At 39.1% G+C, this 20,036-nt stretch overlaps 1 protein-coding gene across 3 annotated transcripts in view; it reads left to right on the forward strand.

Moving 5' to 3' along the window:
• Nucleotides 1–20,036, forward strand: part of usp46 (ubiquitin specific peptidase 46) — an 83,520-nt gene that overhangs the window by 55,511 nt on the left and 7,973 nt on the right. For 2 of the 3 annotated variants that reach the window (XM_072252717.1, XM_072252716.1), the window contains 4 exons: nucleotides 270–346; nucleotides 12,393–12,476; nucleotides 15,365–15,562; nucleotides 17,520–17,598. In XM_072252717.1, the coding sequence (XP_072108818.1) occupies nucleotides 270–346; nucleotides 12,393–12,476; nucleotides 15,365–15,562; nucleotides 17,520–17,598 (438 nt within the window). Of the gene's footprint in view, nucleotides 1–269; nucleotides 347–12,392; nucleotides 12,477–15,364; nucleotides 15,563–17,519; nucleotides 17,599–18,874; nucleotides 19,027–20,036 lie in introns of all 3 variants that reach the window. The other variant, XR_011885350.1, reaches the window with a different exon arrangement.

Raw genomic sequence — 20,036 nt, forward strand, 5'->3', positions numbered from 1 at the left:
TAGAGCACCCTCCAGATCCTTGACATCCTTCCTAAAGTATAGGACTATGAATTAAGCACAAAATTCCAGCAAAGTTTCAGCTGACTACTCTATTTTTATATTCAATACCCCTTACGTATACTTAAACTTTGTCAAAGTGGGAAAAAAAATCACTTGTAGTTCACTACCTCTGAGCATCCCAAAATGCATCACACTGAAAAATACTTTTGAAATGTAGACATATTTGTAACATGGGAAGTATATGTTAACGCATAAAGGGTTTTCTGCAGGTTAGCAGCAAAGATGAAGATTTTTTGGATCTTTCAGTTGACGTGGAACAGAACACATCAATTACCCATTGCCTCAGGTAAGTAGTGACCAGTTAAGTAATCTTGGAAATTATATAATTTAAAGCTATCTTTATAAAGTAGTTGTTTTGCTTGTCTCAATGGTAGGTGTTTTAATTTTAAAGGAGATTTCTCTTTCCAGCTTTTTAAAGTGTTACATGGCGGAAGTTTCAAAAATAAGTAGAAACCATTAACACTACCCAATCTACACATATGAAGGGGGAGTAGGCCTCTGCCTGTCAGGATTACTCTACCTTTTAATAAGGTCAGGGCTGATCTAAGTGTGACTTTAACTCCATTTTACCCTTGGTAACTTTTCACTAGTCTGCTTATCAACTATCTACCTCCCTATGCCTTAAATATTCAGAGACGACTTCCTCTAACACTTGAGGAAATTGAATGTCAAATAACACAACCCTCCCTGAAGAAAAAATGCCATCTTTCTTAAATGGGCGTCAACATACTTTTAGAAGTGAGCTCTATCACCACCCCACCCCCCCACCAGTCACTTCATAATTTCTCAACATGTGCTCTGGCTAATACCCCTCAGGATCTTCCATGTCTAGACCAGTTCTCCATTTACTCTTCTAAGCTCCAGAGAATACAAGTCTAGCCTGTGCAGCTTTTCTTAAGACATCTTGTTCACTTTGAACATTAGTTCAATGAAATATCTCTGAACTATTTCCAATGCATTAAGATGACCTTTTAAATAAGATAATCACAGTATGCAGTACACCAGGTGTGCTGTAGTCTTGCCAAAACCATTTTGTAACTGAAGCATAACTTCTCTACTTTTGTATTTGGTTCTCTCTCCCAGCAAAAAAATTATGAAATATTCTGTTAGCTTTTCTAGTTGGTCACAGTACCAGCACGGCAGTCTTTTGTAAACCATAAAATAGGGCATCCAGATTTCTCTAACTTTAGATCTGCAAAATGGATATTCTAAGACAGATATTTCGACAAAGTGTTGGATTTGTTCCTGATATGCTTCCAGTTGCCTAATGCAGAAGTTAATTTCACAAGCAAGTCCTGACACCCTTGAACTAAAGCATGATTAAGTGAGCAAAATAGATGGGATAAAATGTCTTGGCAGACATTAAAATCTTTCTATGGCTACTGGCATTGAATATTGATTAATGGAACGGATCTCTTCAATTGATAAAGAATGTACACACAGTAGCCACTTTGTTAGGTACAGGAGGTACATAATACAGGAGTGCATGTTTGTGATCTTCTACTGTAGCCCATCCACTTCAAGGTTCGGTATGTGCATTCAGGGATACTGTTCTGCACACCACTGTTGTAACACAGTGAAAGTGACTGAGATCACACTTGTTCCCCATTCTGATGTTGGGTCTGAACAACAACTGAACCTCTTGACCATCTCGGCATGCTTTCATGCCTTGAGTTGCTGTTGCGTGATTGGTCGACTAGATATTGGCATTAACAACCGGTTGTACGTAATAAAGTAGCTACAGTGTGTATTGGGCTGTATCTTGTAACATTAAATATAAGGAGCCAAGAAAAGAGTAAATTGGGTAGTTTATAAAACTTAATGTTCAATCAATAAATACCTTGAGATTCTCATGGTTTTCTGCAATAGATTTTGCTGCTTAAGATTCGATTAAATGTATTTATCACCCTAAAGGTTAACTTCGAGGTAGAGTCAGTGGTGAGGAAGGCAAATGTAATGTTAGCATTCATTTCAAGCGGTCTAGAATAAAAGTGCAGGGATGTGATGCTGAGGCTTTATAAAGCACTGGTGAGGTCTTGCCTTGAGTATTATGAACACTTTCGGGCTCCTCATCTCAGAAAAGATGTGCTGGCATTGGAGAGGGTTCAGAGGAGGTTCACAAGGATGATTCCAGAAATGAAATAGTTAGAGGAGGAATATTTGATAGCTCTGGGTCTGTACTTGCTGGAATTCAGAAGGAAGGGGGGGGGGGATCTCATTGAAACCTTTTGAATGTTGAAAGGCCTAGACAGAGTAGATGTGGAAAGGATGTTTCCCATGGTGGGGGAGTCTAGGGCAAGAGGGCGCAGCCTCAGGATGGAGGAGCATCCATTTAAAAAGGATGCTGAGAAATTTCTTTAGCCAGAGAGTGCTGAATTTGTGAAATTTATTGCCACAGGCAGCTCTGGAATCCAGGTCATTGGGTGTATTTAAGGCAGAGTTTGATAGGTTCTTGATTGGACATGGCATCAAAGGTTACGGGAAGAAGGTAGGGGAGTGGGGCTGAGGAGGGGATAAAAGGATCAGCCATGATTGAATGGCGGAGCAGACTTGATGAGTGAAATGGCCTAATTCTACTCCTATGTTGTATGGTCTTAAATAGGGTATTATTGCTACAGAATGTATTACCGCCGCAGGCTTTTAAAAGGCTGTCATTGCAACAAATATAGGGAGCTTATTTAAAAAAAATAAGATCCCTGTTTGATATTTTGTTTACTAGGAATGCAGATAGAAATTCATGGAAATATTCTGAGTTCTGGTCACCTCACTACCTTCCAGGGTTGAAATGGCTGCCACAAGAGGGCACAGGTTTAAGGTGCTTGGGAGTAGGTACAGAGGAGATGTCAGGGGTAGGTTTTTTTACGTAGAGAGTGGTGAGTGCGTGGAATGGGCTGCCGGTGGTGGTGGTGGAGGCCGATACGATAGGGTCTTTTAAGAGTCTTTTGGATAGGTACATGGAGCTTAGAACAATAGAGGGCTATAGGTAACCCTAGTAATTTCTAAGGTAGGGACACGTTCGGCACAACTTTGTGGGCCGAAGGGCCTGTATTGTACTGTAGATTTTCCATGTTTCTATATTCAATATCATACAAAGAATGATGGCAGAAAGATTAATATTTCAGATTGATTTGTCAGACCTCGAAGACACTGGAAGATAAGGATAGGAGGAGAAGTGGAGTTTGATATTGGTGCTGTGGAGTGAGATTTGTAATGGTGGGGTACAAAATGAGGGAAAGGTCTGGGCTGATTTGGAGTTAGAAATGATTACAGGGATTCTGCAGGGAGCGCTCATGGAGTGAGGCTGTTTTTGGCTTCGCTCCATTCCCGTTATCTTTTTTTTAACCTATGATTTCCCTTACTTAACCAATTTTTACCTACACTAGAAGACTTATTTTATTTTACTGATTTTTTTCTTGAACTGTAACTGTGAAGTCTGAAGAAATGAGTACAAGATCCAAAATAAAAGGCGGGAAAGATTCCGATGGGAACGGAGGAAAAAGAAAAGGTGATCCTAAACAAACGGAGCTATCTTATGAAATTATGATGAAGTTTTTAGAGGAAAAATTTGAACAACAACGTCAAAGTTTTAAAGAAGACTTAGAGTCAATCATGGAATCTCTGAAATCGCTGGATTGTGAAGTTAAGCAACATAGAAGTAAAATTTCTGAACTAGATACTAAATCTCAGAAGAGTGACTTAAAAATCAAGAAATTGGAGCAGAATTTAGCTTCGATCACTAAACAACTGGAACATTTTAAATCCAAGGTTATTGATCTTGAAAATCGATGTAGTAGACAGAACTTGCGTATAATTGGTCTCCCTGAGGATGTTGAGGATGGAGACCCTTCAATATTTTTTTCTCAACTTTTAAGGGATGCGTTTAGTTCGGTATTTCCCAACGATCCCCCATTGCTTGACACGTCCATCGTATACCGCGTCCAAAGTCGGTATCTGCCGAATCTAGACCGAGCCCAATTATTCTCCGTTTCCATTATGTTAGCGTTAAAGAACAACTTATTTGTATTGCCCGCCGGCAAGGTATGATTAAATATCGACAACATTCATTCCGTTTGGTTGAAGACTACAGTCCCGAAGTGATGAAAGAGCGACTGGCTTTTAAACCTCTGATGTCGGAATGCTATCAAATAATCTTAAACTGGCATTATTGTACCGTGCACGTCTCTTTCTGATGGATCTCATTGTGTCTTCCATTCCACAAGTGCTGTTGGAAGTTTTTTGGGTGAGAACTACCCATCTGATACGGACACCATCCTTTAGTTAATGTTCTCCGCTTTCAGCACCGGCTCTTTTTACAGGTGTTTTTTTAAAAAAAAAAAATAAACCTTCAATTACCATATGAAGGAGGTTTTTTACAAGTTCAAGATTTTTGTCTGTGGTTAGTAGTGTAGGTATTTTTTCACAACTCATCTAAAGTTTTTTTTTTCTCTTTCACAAGAAATTTTACTTTTCTTTAACTAGTTAATTTTTAACTATTTGATTTCTGACATTGTCATTAATGATTCGATTTGATGATAAATTGTGACTATATGGAGGAACATTTTCTTTATTTTTGCTTTTGTATAATTAAAATGGCAGTCTGTTTCCCTTTTCGCATAATTTCCTTTGTTCTTTCTGTGTACGCCATGTTCTTAGGTTTCTTTTTCCCATAATTCCTCTTTTTTTGGAAGCGACATTTCTAATTACTTTTATTTGTAATTCACTAATCATATGTATTGGTACTAACTTTTTTTTCCATGTATTTTAGAAATCACAATATGTAGATTATTATAGCACAGTGTTTAATTTTTTTTATTGGATTTCAGGGGTCTTCTTTGTAACATATATTTTTGGAGTTGCCTCCTGCAGAAATGGGGTTAGATTTAGTATTAGTTAGTTTTTTCAGCCTTCTGTGGCTTAGATCGGGGATTTCAGGGGTGGAGGGTGGAAGGGTCTCTTTTTTCTTTTTTATTATTTTTTTCTATTGGGCTGATTTAGTACTACAAAAATGTCTGCAGTGTCGTGATTTCCCGTTCCGCTGTGAATATTTATTCCTCTTCTGATCTCATGAGTTTACATTAGGGTTAACTCTTTATATACCAAAGGGTTACCATTAAATTATGGCTCACATTATTAATTTTGTCTCTTGGAATACAAATAGTTTAAATCATCCCATAAAACGGAAAAAGATTTTGAAAGTATTCCAAAGACTGAATGCTCACATTATTTTTGCACAAGAAACTCATGTAAGGAAAGAGGATAATCAACGCTTCTTTAAGTTTTGGAAGGATTAACAATACCACTCGAACTCCCAAGCCAAAGTCTTAGGCATTTCAATTTTTATAGATTCTTCAATTACATTTACTCATCAAGACATTATCTCAGATCCTAGTGGTAGATTTTTGTTAATTACTGGGTTACTTTTTAATAAAAAAAAGTTGCTATGGTTAACGTTTATGCTCCAAATGTGGATTATCCTGAATTTTTTAAGCATCTATTCACTTCCTTTCCTAGGATTTTAACTTGTGTTTAAATCCCATGTTGGATAGATCCATATGTAGTCCGGCTCTACTGAATAAGTCAGCTACTCTTATCAACTGTTTTATGACTGATTCTGGGATTTCTGAAATTTGGAGATTTCTACACCCAAAGGACAAAGAGTTTGCAGTCTTCTCACATATTTATCATTCTTATTCTCGAATTGACTACTTTTTTATTGACTATTGTTTAATTCCATCTGTAATTGATTGCAATTATGACACTATCGCCATTTCGGATCATGCTCCAAGGAAACATTTTATTAAGTTAATGGATACTACTTCTACTAATAGACAATGGCGATTTAATTCTAATTTGCTTCAAGACTTGGACTTTGTTAAGTTTATGAAGGAACTGATTGATTTCTTCTTTTCAACTAATATTACAGAAGAAATTTCCAACGGAACAGTATGGGATACTTTTAAAGCTTATATCTGTGGACAGGTTATTTCCTATTCTGTAGGTTTAAAAAAACGTATTAAGAATGAAATACTTGTGTTGGTTGATAAAATTAAAGAAATTGATAAAAAAAAGATAGCAAGGAGCCTTATAAACAGAGAGTTGAACTCCAAATGGAACATAGTTTACTATTAACATCCTCAATCGAAAATCAATTAATGAAAACTAGAAATGAGTTTTATATTCATAGTGATAAATCAGGTAAATTATTAGCTAATCAATTGATATCTACTTTGGTTAAACGTCAAATTACTAAGATCCGTAAATATGATGATACTTTGACAGTTGATCATGATGAGATAAACAAAACCTTTCAAGAATTTTATACCTCTTTATACCATTCTGATTTTCCTCATGATTTTAACATCATGCATGATTTTCTAAGAAAATTGAACTTTCTGAAATTATCACCCTAAGATTGTTTAAAATTAGAAACTCCTATTACAGAGGAAGAAATAACAGCTGTAATCTTCTCAATGAATTCCAGTAAAGCATCTGGTCCTGATGGTTTTACAGTGGAATTTTTTAAGTCTTTTTCCTGTATTCTCTCTCCTTGGTTGTCTAGAATATTCAAAGAAGCAAACAGATTAGGTAAATCACCACAATCGTTTTATGAAGCTTCTGTTTCTTTAATTCTTAAAAAGAATAAAGATCCTACTGATTGTGCATTATATAGACCGATATCTCTTTTGAATGTAGATTCAAAAATTTTAGCAACTAGGTTAGAGAAGGTATTACCTCAAATTATCTCTGTGGACCAAACAGGATTTATTAAAAACCGTTATTCATCTTTTAATATCAGGAGGTTAATGAATATTGTTTATACTCCTTCACATAACACTCCGGAATGTATTATTTCATTAGATGCTGAGAAAGCTTTCGATAGAGTTGAATGGCCATATTTATTTAGTGTGTTCGAGAAATTTAATTTTAGTCTGATATTTATATCCTGGATTAAATTGTTTTATCACACCCCTGTAGCTTCGGTTTGTACTAATAATCAAAGATCTCCCTTCTTTCGTCTATCTGGGGGTACTAGGCAAGGATGCCCTCTTAGTTCATTATTATTTAATATTGCCCTTGAACCTTTAGCAATTGCTATCCGAGACTCACCTAACATTTTTGGTATTACCCGTGGAAATGAAATACATAAATTATCATTATATGCCGATGATTTGTTATTATATATCTCTAATCTGGAGAAATCAATTCCTGTTATTTTATCTTTGTTGGCTCAATTTAGTAATTTTTCTGGTTATAAATTGAACCTTAATAAGAGTGAACTATTTCCCCTAAATAAGCAGGTTCCTATTTATGGATGTCTACCATTTAAATTGGTTACTGACTCTTTTTATATATTTAGGGGTTAAAATCATGAAAAAGCATAAAGATTTATCTAAAGCTAATTTTTTTACCTTTAATTGATCAGATTAAACTTTTGCTTACTAAATGGTCACCAATGTCTTTGTCACTGATGGGTTGGATCAATGCTATCAAGATGATTATTTTGCCTAAATTTTTATATGTATTTCAAACGGTACCAATTTTTATTCCAAAATCCTTTTTTGATGATGTTGATTCAAAAATTTCCTCATATATATATATATATATGGCAGAAAAAAAACCCTAGTTTAGGTAAAAGGCATTTACAGAAAGCTAAAAAAGGGGAGAGGGGGGTTAGCGCTCCCGAATTTTAGATTTTACTATTGGGCAATTAACATTCGATAGTTGAAATTTTGGTTACGGAACTTGGGTGTAATTTCAAGTCCACATTGGGTAAATCTTGAATTTAATTCTTTACAAGGGTTTTCACTGGGTTCTATTTTAGGGACTTCGCTTCCTTTTATTCTTTCTAAATTGTATAAACAAACGAATAACCCAATAGTTAAACATACTTTTACATATATGGTTTCAATTTCGAAATTTTTTTGGGTTGAATCAATTTATTTTAGCAAGTCCTATTATATCTAGTTTCTGTTTTCAATCTTCCACTATGGATCAAGCTTATTTAGATTGGAAAATCAAAGGTATAGTACGATTTCGTGATTTATTTTTGGATAATTGTTTTATATCCTTCGAACAACTATCTAACTTTTTTAGATATCTACAGGTTAGAAACTTTTAAATTACTGTTTCTCCTAACTTTCCACATTTATATCCTAAATCTTTTTCAGAAAGGTGTTGTAGAAATTATTTATAATATAATTATGAATTTATGTACCTAATAAAACTAAAACTAATTTGGAAAGAGAACTTAAGATCACTGTACCCACGGCACAGTCAACTCGATTATTTTCTTGTCTTCGGTTGACCACAGTACAATGTCCGGGCGTAGGGTTGTGTGCACCACATCCAGGAACTGCAGCCTCCTTCCCACATCGACCCTCATCTCCCAGGAACTGGCCGTTAGCAGCAGATTGGGCTTTGGTTGTTTGGTTACGAAAGGCCTAGCTCCATCTTTGATGAAGGTGATGGTCTTCCTCAAATCTGTGCCAGCCGTCCTCTTCTTGCATCTCTCCCGCTCTAGTGTGTCAGCAAGAGCCAGAAGCACCTTATCATGGTGCCACCTATACCGTCCTTGAGTTAGAGCTGTTTTACACCTGGACAGTATATGAGCCAGTGTCCCCTTTTGACCACAGAGCTTGCAGTTCAGGTCCTTTCTCATCCCCCATGTGTACAGATGTAATGGCGAAGGAAGAGTGTCATACACGGATCGCAAGAGGAGGGAAATACGGAATGGCTCCAGTCTCCATAACTCTGCCCATGAGATCTTGTGCTTAGGCAGATCCCATTTTGTCCAGTCACCCTGGGACCCTTGTTCCACTGCCTTTGAAATCCGCTTCTCTTCCTCACGGATCTGTACTTCTGCCTGTATCATGTCTCACCTATTCCTTATGCTTGCGTTTCCCCACTTCTGGAAGTGAACTGAGCTGAGGCCTTGCCGCCCGACGCAGGGGTTGCTGGTGATATCTCGCAGCTTCAGAGAACACACTGCCTCCTCCACAGCTGCGTTAGCTGCCCACCTGCGCCCAGATCTGGTTGTAACGCCTGTTTGCTTTTCCGTGACGTCATTGGAATCTCTCAAGCTTAATAAAGCTCTGCATTTTGCCACCTTGAATTCCTCTACAACCGATGACAGGGGAAGCTACAGTTGCCCAGAACGAATGTAGAGGCCCACTGAAGGGAAGCTTGGGGGAACTCCCAACCATCTCCGCAGGTGCTTGTTGGTTTTCCTCTCGATGCCCTCTACGACAGTCATGGGGAACTCATAAAGTGTGAAAAGCCAGAGAAGCCTGGGCAGAATGCTGTATTGGTACAGCCGGGTTTGAATTTACCCGGAAGCCCGGATTTGTCAATCTTCTTCAGCCATTCGTCTGTCTGCTTCACAGCATTGGTGACATTGGCCCCATCTGTCAGTGACACATTAAACCACTTCTCCAAGCATTTTATCAGGTTATCTTCGATGGAAGGGATGACCTCACCCTGAACCTGGAGGCTAAACTTGCTAGTAACTTTGCCCTTTCTGATCACCATGCACCTGGACTTCTTAACCTTGAAGGACATCCTCGCCCAAGTGGCTACATTACCCAGGGTTTCCAATACCCATCTTGCTTGGACATGTGACACAGTTGTTATAGTGATGTCGTCCATGAACCCTCGTAGAGCCGGCTGAACAATGCCTGACTCCAGCGTTGGGCCGCGGGTTACATCTTCTGCTGCTGATAATAGGAGGTTCATTCCCATAATAAATAGGGTGGGGGAGATGATGCACCCTGTTGGAATCCCCTTCTGAAGGTCCTGCCAACTAGTTGTAAAATGGGCTGATGTAAATCTGAGTTCATCTCCTCGGTAGCTGGTGATCATGTCTCGAATAGCCACTGGGATGTAGTAGTGGTCGAGTCCTTCTAGGATGAGGTCATGTGGAATACACCCATAGGTGTTCGCGAGGTCTAACCAGACAACTGTTAGGTCGCCTTTTTTTCTGCTTGGCCTCACGGATCAAATGGCTAATCATTGAGGTGTGTTCCAGACACCCCGAAAAGCCTGGAATACCGCCTTTCTGGATGGATGTGTTGATATAGCGGTTCTGCATCATGTAAGAAGTCAGCCTTCTTGGGAGCACAGAAAAGAAAATCTTGCATTCCACATCCAGGAGAGAAATTGTCCTAAACTGGGAAGTTGTGGAAGAAACCTCTTCCTTTGGAATAAAGCATCTCTCTGCCAATTTCCAACTTGATGGAATAGTACCTTTGGCCCAGATCTTTCTCATGACTTTCCACAGCCTCCGAAGAAGTTTTGGGCATTTCTTATACACCTTATAAGGTATGCCGCTCGGGCCTGGGGCAGCTGATGCTTTAGCTTTCCGGATGATATCCTGGATTTCCTGCCATGTAGGCTCTTTCACATTCAGTTCAATTGATGGATTTTCTGGTCTACGCACAGCCCGATTGGTTCCTAGTCCCTGACCCCTCCATGGGTCGCTGTGTGCCTCCCGCAGGAACTTCTCTACCTCTGGCTTCAAGCTGGATAGTATACCAGATTTTTGTTGGCCGAGAAGAGTCCTGGTGAAGCTGAATGGATCTCTCACAAGCTGCACTCGCCTTTTCTCTTTCTTCTTTCTTTGCTGTCGCAGTTGTTCCACCCTCCAGAGTTTGCACAGTTTTTCCCGCAGCATACTGGTTAAGTCCTTGACGCCTTCTTTTTCGGCCGTTGAGCTGGTTTTAAATCTCTTGTCGAGTGCCTTTAATTCGCCTCTCAAGCGACGAATCTCTGTTTCCCTCCTATTTGGTTGCCGCGGTAACTCCAGCTGGCCTTTCCGCTCCATTGGGCCAAATCGTTCCTTAGCTAGATCGTACGCTATGGCTGTGAGTGAATTGATCTTTGTGTGTACTGGACCTGCTAAGGCAACTTCCAGGATGCCGTCTAGATCATCATCGAACTGCACCCAGGTGACGTTGTCTGATGATCTAGGCCATTTGATGCTGTCTTTCTTTGACGAATGGATTGGGGTAGCCGAAGAGGAGCTCACTAGGTCTGTTGTTCGGTGCTGAGGCAACTCAAGTGCGGAGGGATCTTCAGCTCTGTGGGGTGCTTCCTGGCCGGAATTCTTTTTCGTCTCACCAGACCCTACATCTGTGCGCTGCACTTGGGTCACCATTGATCCACATCTAGACTTGCTCTGGTGTAGCTTAAGCCCATTGATGTTTTTGCAGGCTTTCCCACAATGACACCTTACCGTGAATTCCTCTCCGGTCAGTGTTGTTTGCTTTAGCTTCTTCGTAGTTGTGTTTCCTGTCCTGGCCGTTGCCGGTATGACCGTCCTGTTGAGTGTCTCATCCTCCCCCCACCCCCCTCTCTCAGGAGACTCTGGGGGTATTGCTCTTCGTGTTCAGTCGTAGCTTGAGTGGTGCCCTCTTGCGAGTGCTGCCCACAAGGTTGCGAGCCTTGTGAGCCCCTGCCAGTCTTTCCTATGTTCCTGTATTCCCAGTAACTTTGTACCATTACCATGTTATGTTTATTTTTATGAAACTGATAAAAAGATTGGGGAAAAAAAATGATTACACTCTGGCACTATAATAGGATAAGTAAAGAAACAGGTGGTTTACAAATGATGGCAGTAAAACCAGTACCAACATCGACAGTATAAATTTGATCTAAAATTAGACAACTTGATATTGAACCTGGGAAAGATTAATTTTTGTGTGTGTGGACTGATTTTCTCCACAGGATCACAATAATAATGATTTGTGATTTTTAAAAAATGATATTTGTGTTCTGACCAATAACATCTAGAAAACTATATGAAGTCTGCCTAACTTAACTGAATATATCCAGCCCAATGTAAAGTTTCAACATCTCTGAAGAAGATGAAATTGATCAGGAATCCTGCTCTAGCTTTCCTTTATTCCTGTTCCAAAGGAAAAAAATGAATTAGGTTGAAATATCTAATCAAGAGGGAATGTAGTTTTGTTTGTTAACCCTCATCCACTCACCTATATTTTTCTATTTTGCATTCCTATAGAAAAATGGTGGTTGGTGCCTTCTCTTTTTGTTTTATGATTAAGACAGGAATGTACGAGTGTCTGAAATTAATAACGTTGATCCATTTCCCAATACAACATCTTGTTATTGAATACTTCTATGATGGTGCACTTTACCACACCACCTTACTATTTATAATCTTTTTTTAACTTCTAATAATTCTTTACAAGTGATCTGAATTGTGACTGATAGATTGTTTAAATTTTCCTGTACAATTTTAAAGTTAATGTAATCAATGTTTTAAGAGCATTTGCACACACATTTAATAGTGACACGTCCCCAACTTTTATTCTTAGAGACTTCAGCAACACGGAAACACTGTGCAGTGAACATAAATATTACTGTGAGACATGTTGTAGTAAACAGGAGGCTCAGAAAAGGTGAGTACATTGAAAGTGTATAACCTGTAACTTATGTTATCTACAAGTTGTAAGGAATTATAAATTTTGTACATCTTCTCTGGCTGTCAAATAATTAACATGCTAGGCTAAGCAGTGATTAAATTCTGAATTAATAGTTCTAGTAACCCTGAATTTACGCTTTTCAAGAATTAAATCTTTGTCTCTAAAAGTTTGAGAGCTTTGACGAAATGGCTTGATATTAGTGATCTCACTTCTCTTCAACCTCTTACTAAGGTTCCATGTGACGTAAGCTTTCACATCCACTCTAGCCTGCAACTGAACATTGGACAGCACAGGACCAAGTCCCATCACAAGTGACTGTTATTAGAACCGTGTAGTCATGATGGAAGACAGGGCAAAACTGGTAGAAGACGCTGATAGTACCTTTTAAGCCATCTTTAGAGGACAATAGCTAAGGGAGTAAGGTCCAAAATAAAATGTCAAAATGAACCCCTTACACAGTTAGGCAAATATTTATTAGCTTTTTTGACACCGTTTGAAACATTTCTAGCACTATTCTGTCTCTCTAGAGCACGTCTACAAAACTGGAAGTGTGACTCTTAACACATGATTATTTAGAAACACAGGAATTTTAGTGCACTGGAGAGGTCATTTCAGCTTCTTCAATAAGTTTCAAAACAAATTGAAGTCACAGTTATGTCATTGACTGATACGTCAGATGGTACTGATGTAGAAATCAGACTGTTAATGCATACCAACAGCAAATACGAAAGCGTCAAAGGAGAATTTTTCAATCCTACTCAAGAAGCTATAAGGACCCAGGTAACCCATTGAATCTAGTGGCTGCCAATGGTAATCCAGGCTTTCAGTTGTTACAATTCAGAAATTAATTAGTTATTTTGTGAGGGAAATATGTAACCATATTCCACCAAGTGTGTCCGCAATAACTGAAATAATTTGCAGTCAGGTGGACAATATTTTCAAATGACTTTCAACAGGGCTCTCACAGGACTTTAAATTTTCCTGAGTTTGTTCCTGAAGTTGAACATGTAAATATAGCTATATCTGGGGGCGGGGGGGGGGGAGGTTTGATGATGATGAAAGAATGATACAGTGATGGGTTGGTGAGGAGATGTGTGACCTTGCTCTCTCCTTAACATGAAGAGCTCAGTCTTTGAGAATTTCGTGACCCATACGTACTTTGTTTATTGTGTTATTCATGTGTTGTTCCGTCAGGTGAAATATTTTTTATTATGCAACAGTCCTTGGCGGGAGGTTGAATAACGTAGAGGCCCTCACAAACAAGAGAAAATCAGCAGATGCTGGAAATCCAAGACACGTGCAGACAGACAGAGACACATACAGACACACACAAAATGCTGGAGGAGCTCGGCAAGCCAAGCAGCATCTATGGAAAAGGGAAAACAGTTGATATTTGGAGCTGAGACCCTTCATCAGCATTGGACAAAATAGACAACAAGTCAGAATAAGAAGGTGGGGGAGAGTAGGAAGAAATACAAGGTAGTAGGTGATGGGTGAAACGGGGAGGGGTGAAGCAAGGAGCTGGGCAATTGGTGAAAGAGATAAAGGGCTGGAGAAGGGGGAAACTGATAGGAGAGGACAGAAAACCATGGGGGAAAAAGGGAAGGGGGAGGAGCACCAGGGGGAAGTGATGGGCAGGTAAGGAGATCAGATGAGAGAGGGAAATGGGAGTGGGGGGGGGCATTTGCAGAAGTTCGAGAAATCAATGTTCATGGCATCAGGTTGGAGGTTACCCAGATGGAATATAAGGTGTTGCACCTTCAACCTAAACGTGGCCTCATCGTGGCATTAGAGGAGGCCGTGGACTGACATATAGGAACGGTAATGGGAAATAGAATTAATTTGGGCGGTCACTGAGAGATCTCGCTTTTTTTTGGTGGATGGACTGCAGGTGCTCGCTGAAGTGGTCTCCCAATCTATGTCAGGTCTCGTCAATATACAAGAGGCCACACCGGGAGCATCAGGTAAAGTATGACCCCAACAGACTTGGAGGTGAAATCGTCCCTCACCTGGAAGGACTCTTGTTCAGCTAGCAAGGATAAGTGCCAGCAGAGAGATCAGTGAGTGGGATGAATGGACAAGAGAGCTTTTAGGGAGTGATCCCTGTGGAAAGCACTGTGGGGCGAGGGAAAGATGTGCTCAGTGATGGGATCCTGTTGGAGATGGCAGATGTTACGAAAAATTTTTTTGCTGGATATGGAATCTGGTGGGATGGTAAGTAAGGACAAGAGGAACCCTATCCCTGGTGTGGTGGTGGGAGGATGGGATGAAGGCAGACATGAGCAAAATGGAAGAGATGCGGCTGAGGGCAGCATTGATGATGGAGGAAGAGCAGCCCCTTTCTTTGAAGAAGGATAACATCTCCTTATCTCTGGAATGAAAAGCCTCATTCTGAGACCAGATGCAGCAGAGACGGGGGAACTGACCAATCGACTTCCCAGCTCTTTACTTCACCCCTCCCCTCTCCCATTTTCACCTATCACCTATTATCTTGTATTTCTTCCTCCCCTGCCCCCACATTCTTACTCTGATGTCATTTTTTTTCTCTCCAGTCCTGAGGAAGGGTCTCGGCCTGAAATGTTGACTGCTTACTTTATTCCGTTGATGCTGCTTGGCCTGCTGAATTCATCCAGCATTTTGTAAATGCCGAGGCCCTACTATTTTATCATTGGAATGAAGCCGTAGTGTTTTCATCTGAGAATATTCCTTACTATTGTTTACAACTAGTCACCCACATCTGGATTTTTTTTTGGGAAGTGAGAGTTTCGTGTATTACTGAAGTGCCATTTGCTTCAAGAAACTTGGCTTGCCATTTCTCTGTGTAAACAGATTAATCTTCTATTTGTTTTGTTCTTGGTTGACAGAATGTGCGTGAAGAAGCTGCCCATGATTCTTGCATTGCACTTGAAGAGGTTCAAATATATGGAACAATTGCATCGGTACACAAAACTCTCTTACCGAGTGGTCTTTCCACTGGAACTGAGGTTGTTCAATACATCAGGAGACGCTATTAATTTGGACCGGATGTATGATCTGGTGGCTGTTGTTGTTCACTGTGGCAGGTTTGTTTGAAGTTTTTTATTAATTGCTATGGCAAACTAAACTACCATGAACATGGAAATGGATTTCATTAGTAGAAAAACTATGGAGTACATTAAAATATTTCTTTGAAATTATTATTTAAAAGAACATAGGTAATGGATGTCATGAGGGGTGAAGTAAAGCTGCAAATATGGGTGGGGTGAGGCCCATAAAATCAGAAGTCAATTGCTTAATCCTTTGATTCTCTAAACAAAACTTCTGATTTTGTTAGAAATTAAACATTACTACTGTGGCTATATGATTAAATTAAAGAGTAAACTCCAGAATGAATGTATGGATTCCACAAATAAATTTAAAATAATTGAGTACAAACCATTCAACAATTTTATGTAACATGACACGCATGATATTAAATGCAAGCGTTAGCCTTTATTTTGTTACTGGAACAGGGGTTAGTTCCTGAACAACTGAGACAGAAAACTCCTAGTTTGCAATTTCATGCATAGTGACCAGACAAGAATTTGGGGATTTGATTTTTGGATTATTTTTTACTTCTGTTTTAATATTTGGAATTGCTAGTTTTAGTCAGAGTGAGAAAATTTAAAACGATGCAAAGCCTCCCAAAACATATTATTTCCTATCAGTTAAGACTTGGAAATTACATTGTCTGCTCAATTTTCTGATTTCACCTAAATATACAAGTATAATCTGTATATAACGTAATAAAAGGCCTACCTTTACACTAACTGCATGTACCTCAGTATGGCTACTAAATGCTTGCAAATTTGTACCTCAGCTCCTCGATAATACAAGACATCGCATTCCTTTCCCTGTCTACCTTGCTGCCCAGTCTGCCTAACATAATGGACAAGTTTAAAACAAAGGTTTATTTCTGAGCACCTAGCTAGTTTATATTATCAGTTAGTAAGACCATAGACCATAAGATGCAGGAGCAGTATTAGGCCAGTTGGCCCATTGCATCTGCTTCACAATTTCATCATGGCTGATCCAATTTTCATCTCAGCCCCAGTCTCCAGTCTTCTCCCTGTATCCCTTCATGCCTTGCCCAATCAAGAATCTATTGACCTCTGCTTTAAATATACATAAAGACTTGGCCTCCACAGCTGCCTGTGGCAAATAATTCCACAAATTCACCACACTCTGGCTAAAGAAGTTCCTCTTCATCTCTGTTGTAAAAGGGCGCCCCTCTATTCTGAGGTTGTGTCCTCTGGTTTTAGATTCTCCCACCATAGGAAACATCTTCTCCATGTCCACTCTATCAAGGCCTTTCACCATTCGATAAGTTTCATTGAGGTCAACCCTCATTCTTCTGAATTCCAGTGAATACAGGCCCAGAGCCATCAAACGCTCTTCATATAACAAGCCATTCCAACCTGGTATCACTTTTGGGAGTTTCCTTTGAACCCTCTCCATTTTAATGTTGAGATCTCAGTACTGACCAGAGGTTTTTTCTCTTCCTGACCATTCCTAGTGAATTACATGACTTAAAGTTTGTCTTTCATCTATTCGGACAACTTCCTATAGCTGGGTAGAAGAGGATTTATTTATGGCAGTACATAGTCAATTTTACTGCTTGACTGAAGCACCAGAGATTAAATGGGACCAGAAAGATATTTACGCAGATAATATAAAACTGGGTTTAAATTGAGTGACTTCGAAAGCCAATTAGTAATGCAGAGAGAAGAAAACTTTGGAAAATTTTAAAATAGAAATTGGAAATAGGACAGGAAATAAGGTATGAAAAATACAGAAGAATATGTAATCTGATTTACAAGGGCAAATCACTGTATTCAGTATCTATTTCGACTACTCTAAATCAGGGTAATTGAGCATTGCTTCCAGGATGGCTTTAAAATGAGGAAATAATAAAGCTTTGATTTCAAGAATTATTGCACAATGTTTGTTTTCTTATGCTTGTGAGATATCCTAGTTATATTTTTCTCTTTTCTCTTTCAGTGGTCCTAACCGTGGACACTACATAACTATTGTGAAAAGTCATGGCTTCTGGCTTTTGTTTGATGATGATATTGTTGAGGTCAGTCTGATAAATATTAATACCTGAATAAAATTGTACATTTAAAAGGACAGGAATGGGGTAGATTCTTAATTGTGTTGCATGGCTGATGCATAGAGTACAAAATTGGAATAGATGGATTATTATGGATTTGGTCTGATTTTATTTTTCTACACTGAACTTGTCAGCTTTTGTAGTTATACTAGAAAAAAATTGCTTGGGGATATGAGAGGGAGTGAGTGCTCACTTAAGAGTATGAAAGCTTCCTAGCCATTCTATCCCCCTCTGCATTCTACTTGGCTGATAAATATAGATCCAGGCAGTACAATAGAAAATTTGCCCTGCTCTTTGGGGAGATTCCAATCAAGGTGGACAGTCAACCATCTCCTAGTTCTGTACCAGTGCCACTCCCAAAATCTTTATCAGATAATTCAGGGAAAAAAGTTGAGCTGACATGCATATTATTTTGTTTTCTTTCACAGCAAGCGTAGCAATTGGTTATTTTTGTTTTGGGTCCAATGGTAGAATTTGCAAAATCAGATGTCTTTCTGGGGACAGAGTTAATGGACTATAGTAACAATAACTTTCATTTATAAAATTAATTTTGAAATATGTCCCAAGGCACCTCAAAAACTCAATCAGAGAAAAATGTACATGGAATAAGAATAACTATTTTGAAACAAATCACTAAAGATTTGGTCTTACAAAGGGTCTTAAAGGAGGTGAGAAGATTAGAAGGATGGTGGGAATAGATTTGAGTATGGAATCTAGTGGTTGATGACTTGACTGAGAGTATAAGTTAAGCACTGTGGAAAATAAGAAGCTTGGAGGAAGTGAAAGATCTCTGGATGACTGTTAAGAGTAGACGTCGTGGTGTGATGTTTATAAGGCAGCAGGTGCTTAATAAGCAGAGTAACAGATCCATGATTTCAGCTCAGGTAAAAACCTGGAATGGGAGTATTAAGGAATGGCAAACTCATGTGGAGCTGCAAGGACAGAAATAATGGATGTGCAGGATTTGTGAAATAAAGTTCAGAAGTAGACAGTATATATGAAGAAAAGGCTTTTGGATAGGGTGCCGAAATAGCAAGCATTGTTTAAGTTTCCACTGGTTGCATCTGTCTCCTCAGAACATCTTGTTTTCTGTCTAATTTAATATCCAAAAGCTTCATTTTATTTACAATATCTTTACTCAATATTTATTCCTTTAAATATGATGGGACCTAGGATTAACCCTGGGGAAATGGGAACTCTTAGTGTTTGCTATTACCCATCTATTAACTATCTTCTTCTTTAGAGCTTTCAAGTGTCAGTTTGGCTCACTGGTAGCTCGTTCACCTCCTGAGTCAGAAGCTGGTGGATTCAGGACCCACTGCAGTACATAATCTAGGCTGACACTTCAGTGCAGTACTGAGGGAGTGCTGCATTGTCGGAGGTGCCATCACACAGGTGAGATGTAAAAGATCCCGTAGCTCTATTTGAAGAAGAGCAGGGGTGTTACCCAAGAGTTCCGGCCAAAAATAGCCTCTCATCCAACATCACCAAGTCAGATTAGCTAGTCCTTTGTGACCCTGAAGTACACAAATTGGCTGCAACATTTGCGTACATAAAATCAACACGATTTTGAAACAATTGGTTTTGATGCACTTTGGGACATCCAGAATATAGTAAAGGTGCCATATAAATACATTTTTGTTTTTCTTTTTAACTTTTCCCTTCCCTCCATTTGTATTGAAGGTATTGATGTACATTTCCGTAGGCACATGGGCAACCTTACCTTTGTTGTCGGTGTTCATTGATGAGTTTTGCTGTTAAAGTCTTAATATTGACCGATCAGACTATTTGTCCATGATAGAAGTGGAAAAAGATGGGTGTGCAACCAATCCTGATCATGTCCTTGTGCAACCTGCAACAATATACACACCTAATGGTGTCTCAATAATGATCAAATAGGCCATTTGTGTATCTAACGCTAGTATAGATGGTTTCTCACTGAGTAATCATGTCTGATCATTATTAAGAAATCACTATTACATGTTGCAGGAGAACAAGGCTGAAGTCACTCAGTTGTGTGGTTTGAGTTTGAAATGTGGGTTTAATCTTGTGTTATATAGCTCTGCTATTTCTTTCCTTCTCCAGATGAGCTTCAGATCTCATGTCAGTCAAACATTTTGTGATGCACACTGTGGAATTTTTCTCAGTGATATAATTTTGTAGTCCCAGCAACATATTTGTAGATCTCCTCTGCATTCTGTTTTTGCAATCATGTGTTTCCTGTAAAATTGTGACCAGAATGATGATAGTACTCAAACTGCAGCCTAGCTATTGTTAGATACTTGTTCAGAACAACCTCCTTACTCTTGTATTCTATGCCTTGGCCAATAAAGGCTTTTTAACTACCTTTTGCAGGTATGTCTTTTTAACTGCCCTGCTTGTCCTGCAACTTGCAAGGACCTTTG

Source organism: Mobula birostris, chromosome 3 (genome assembly GCF_030028105.1).
Source record: "Mobula birostris isolate sMobBir1 chromosome 3, sMobBir1.hap1, whole genome shotgun sequence".
NCBI classification, from domain to species: Eukaryota; Metazoa; Chordata; class Chondrichthyes; order Myliobatiformes; family Myliobatidae; genus Mobula; species Mobula birostris.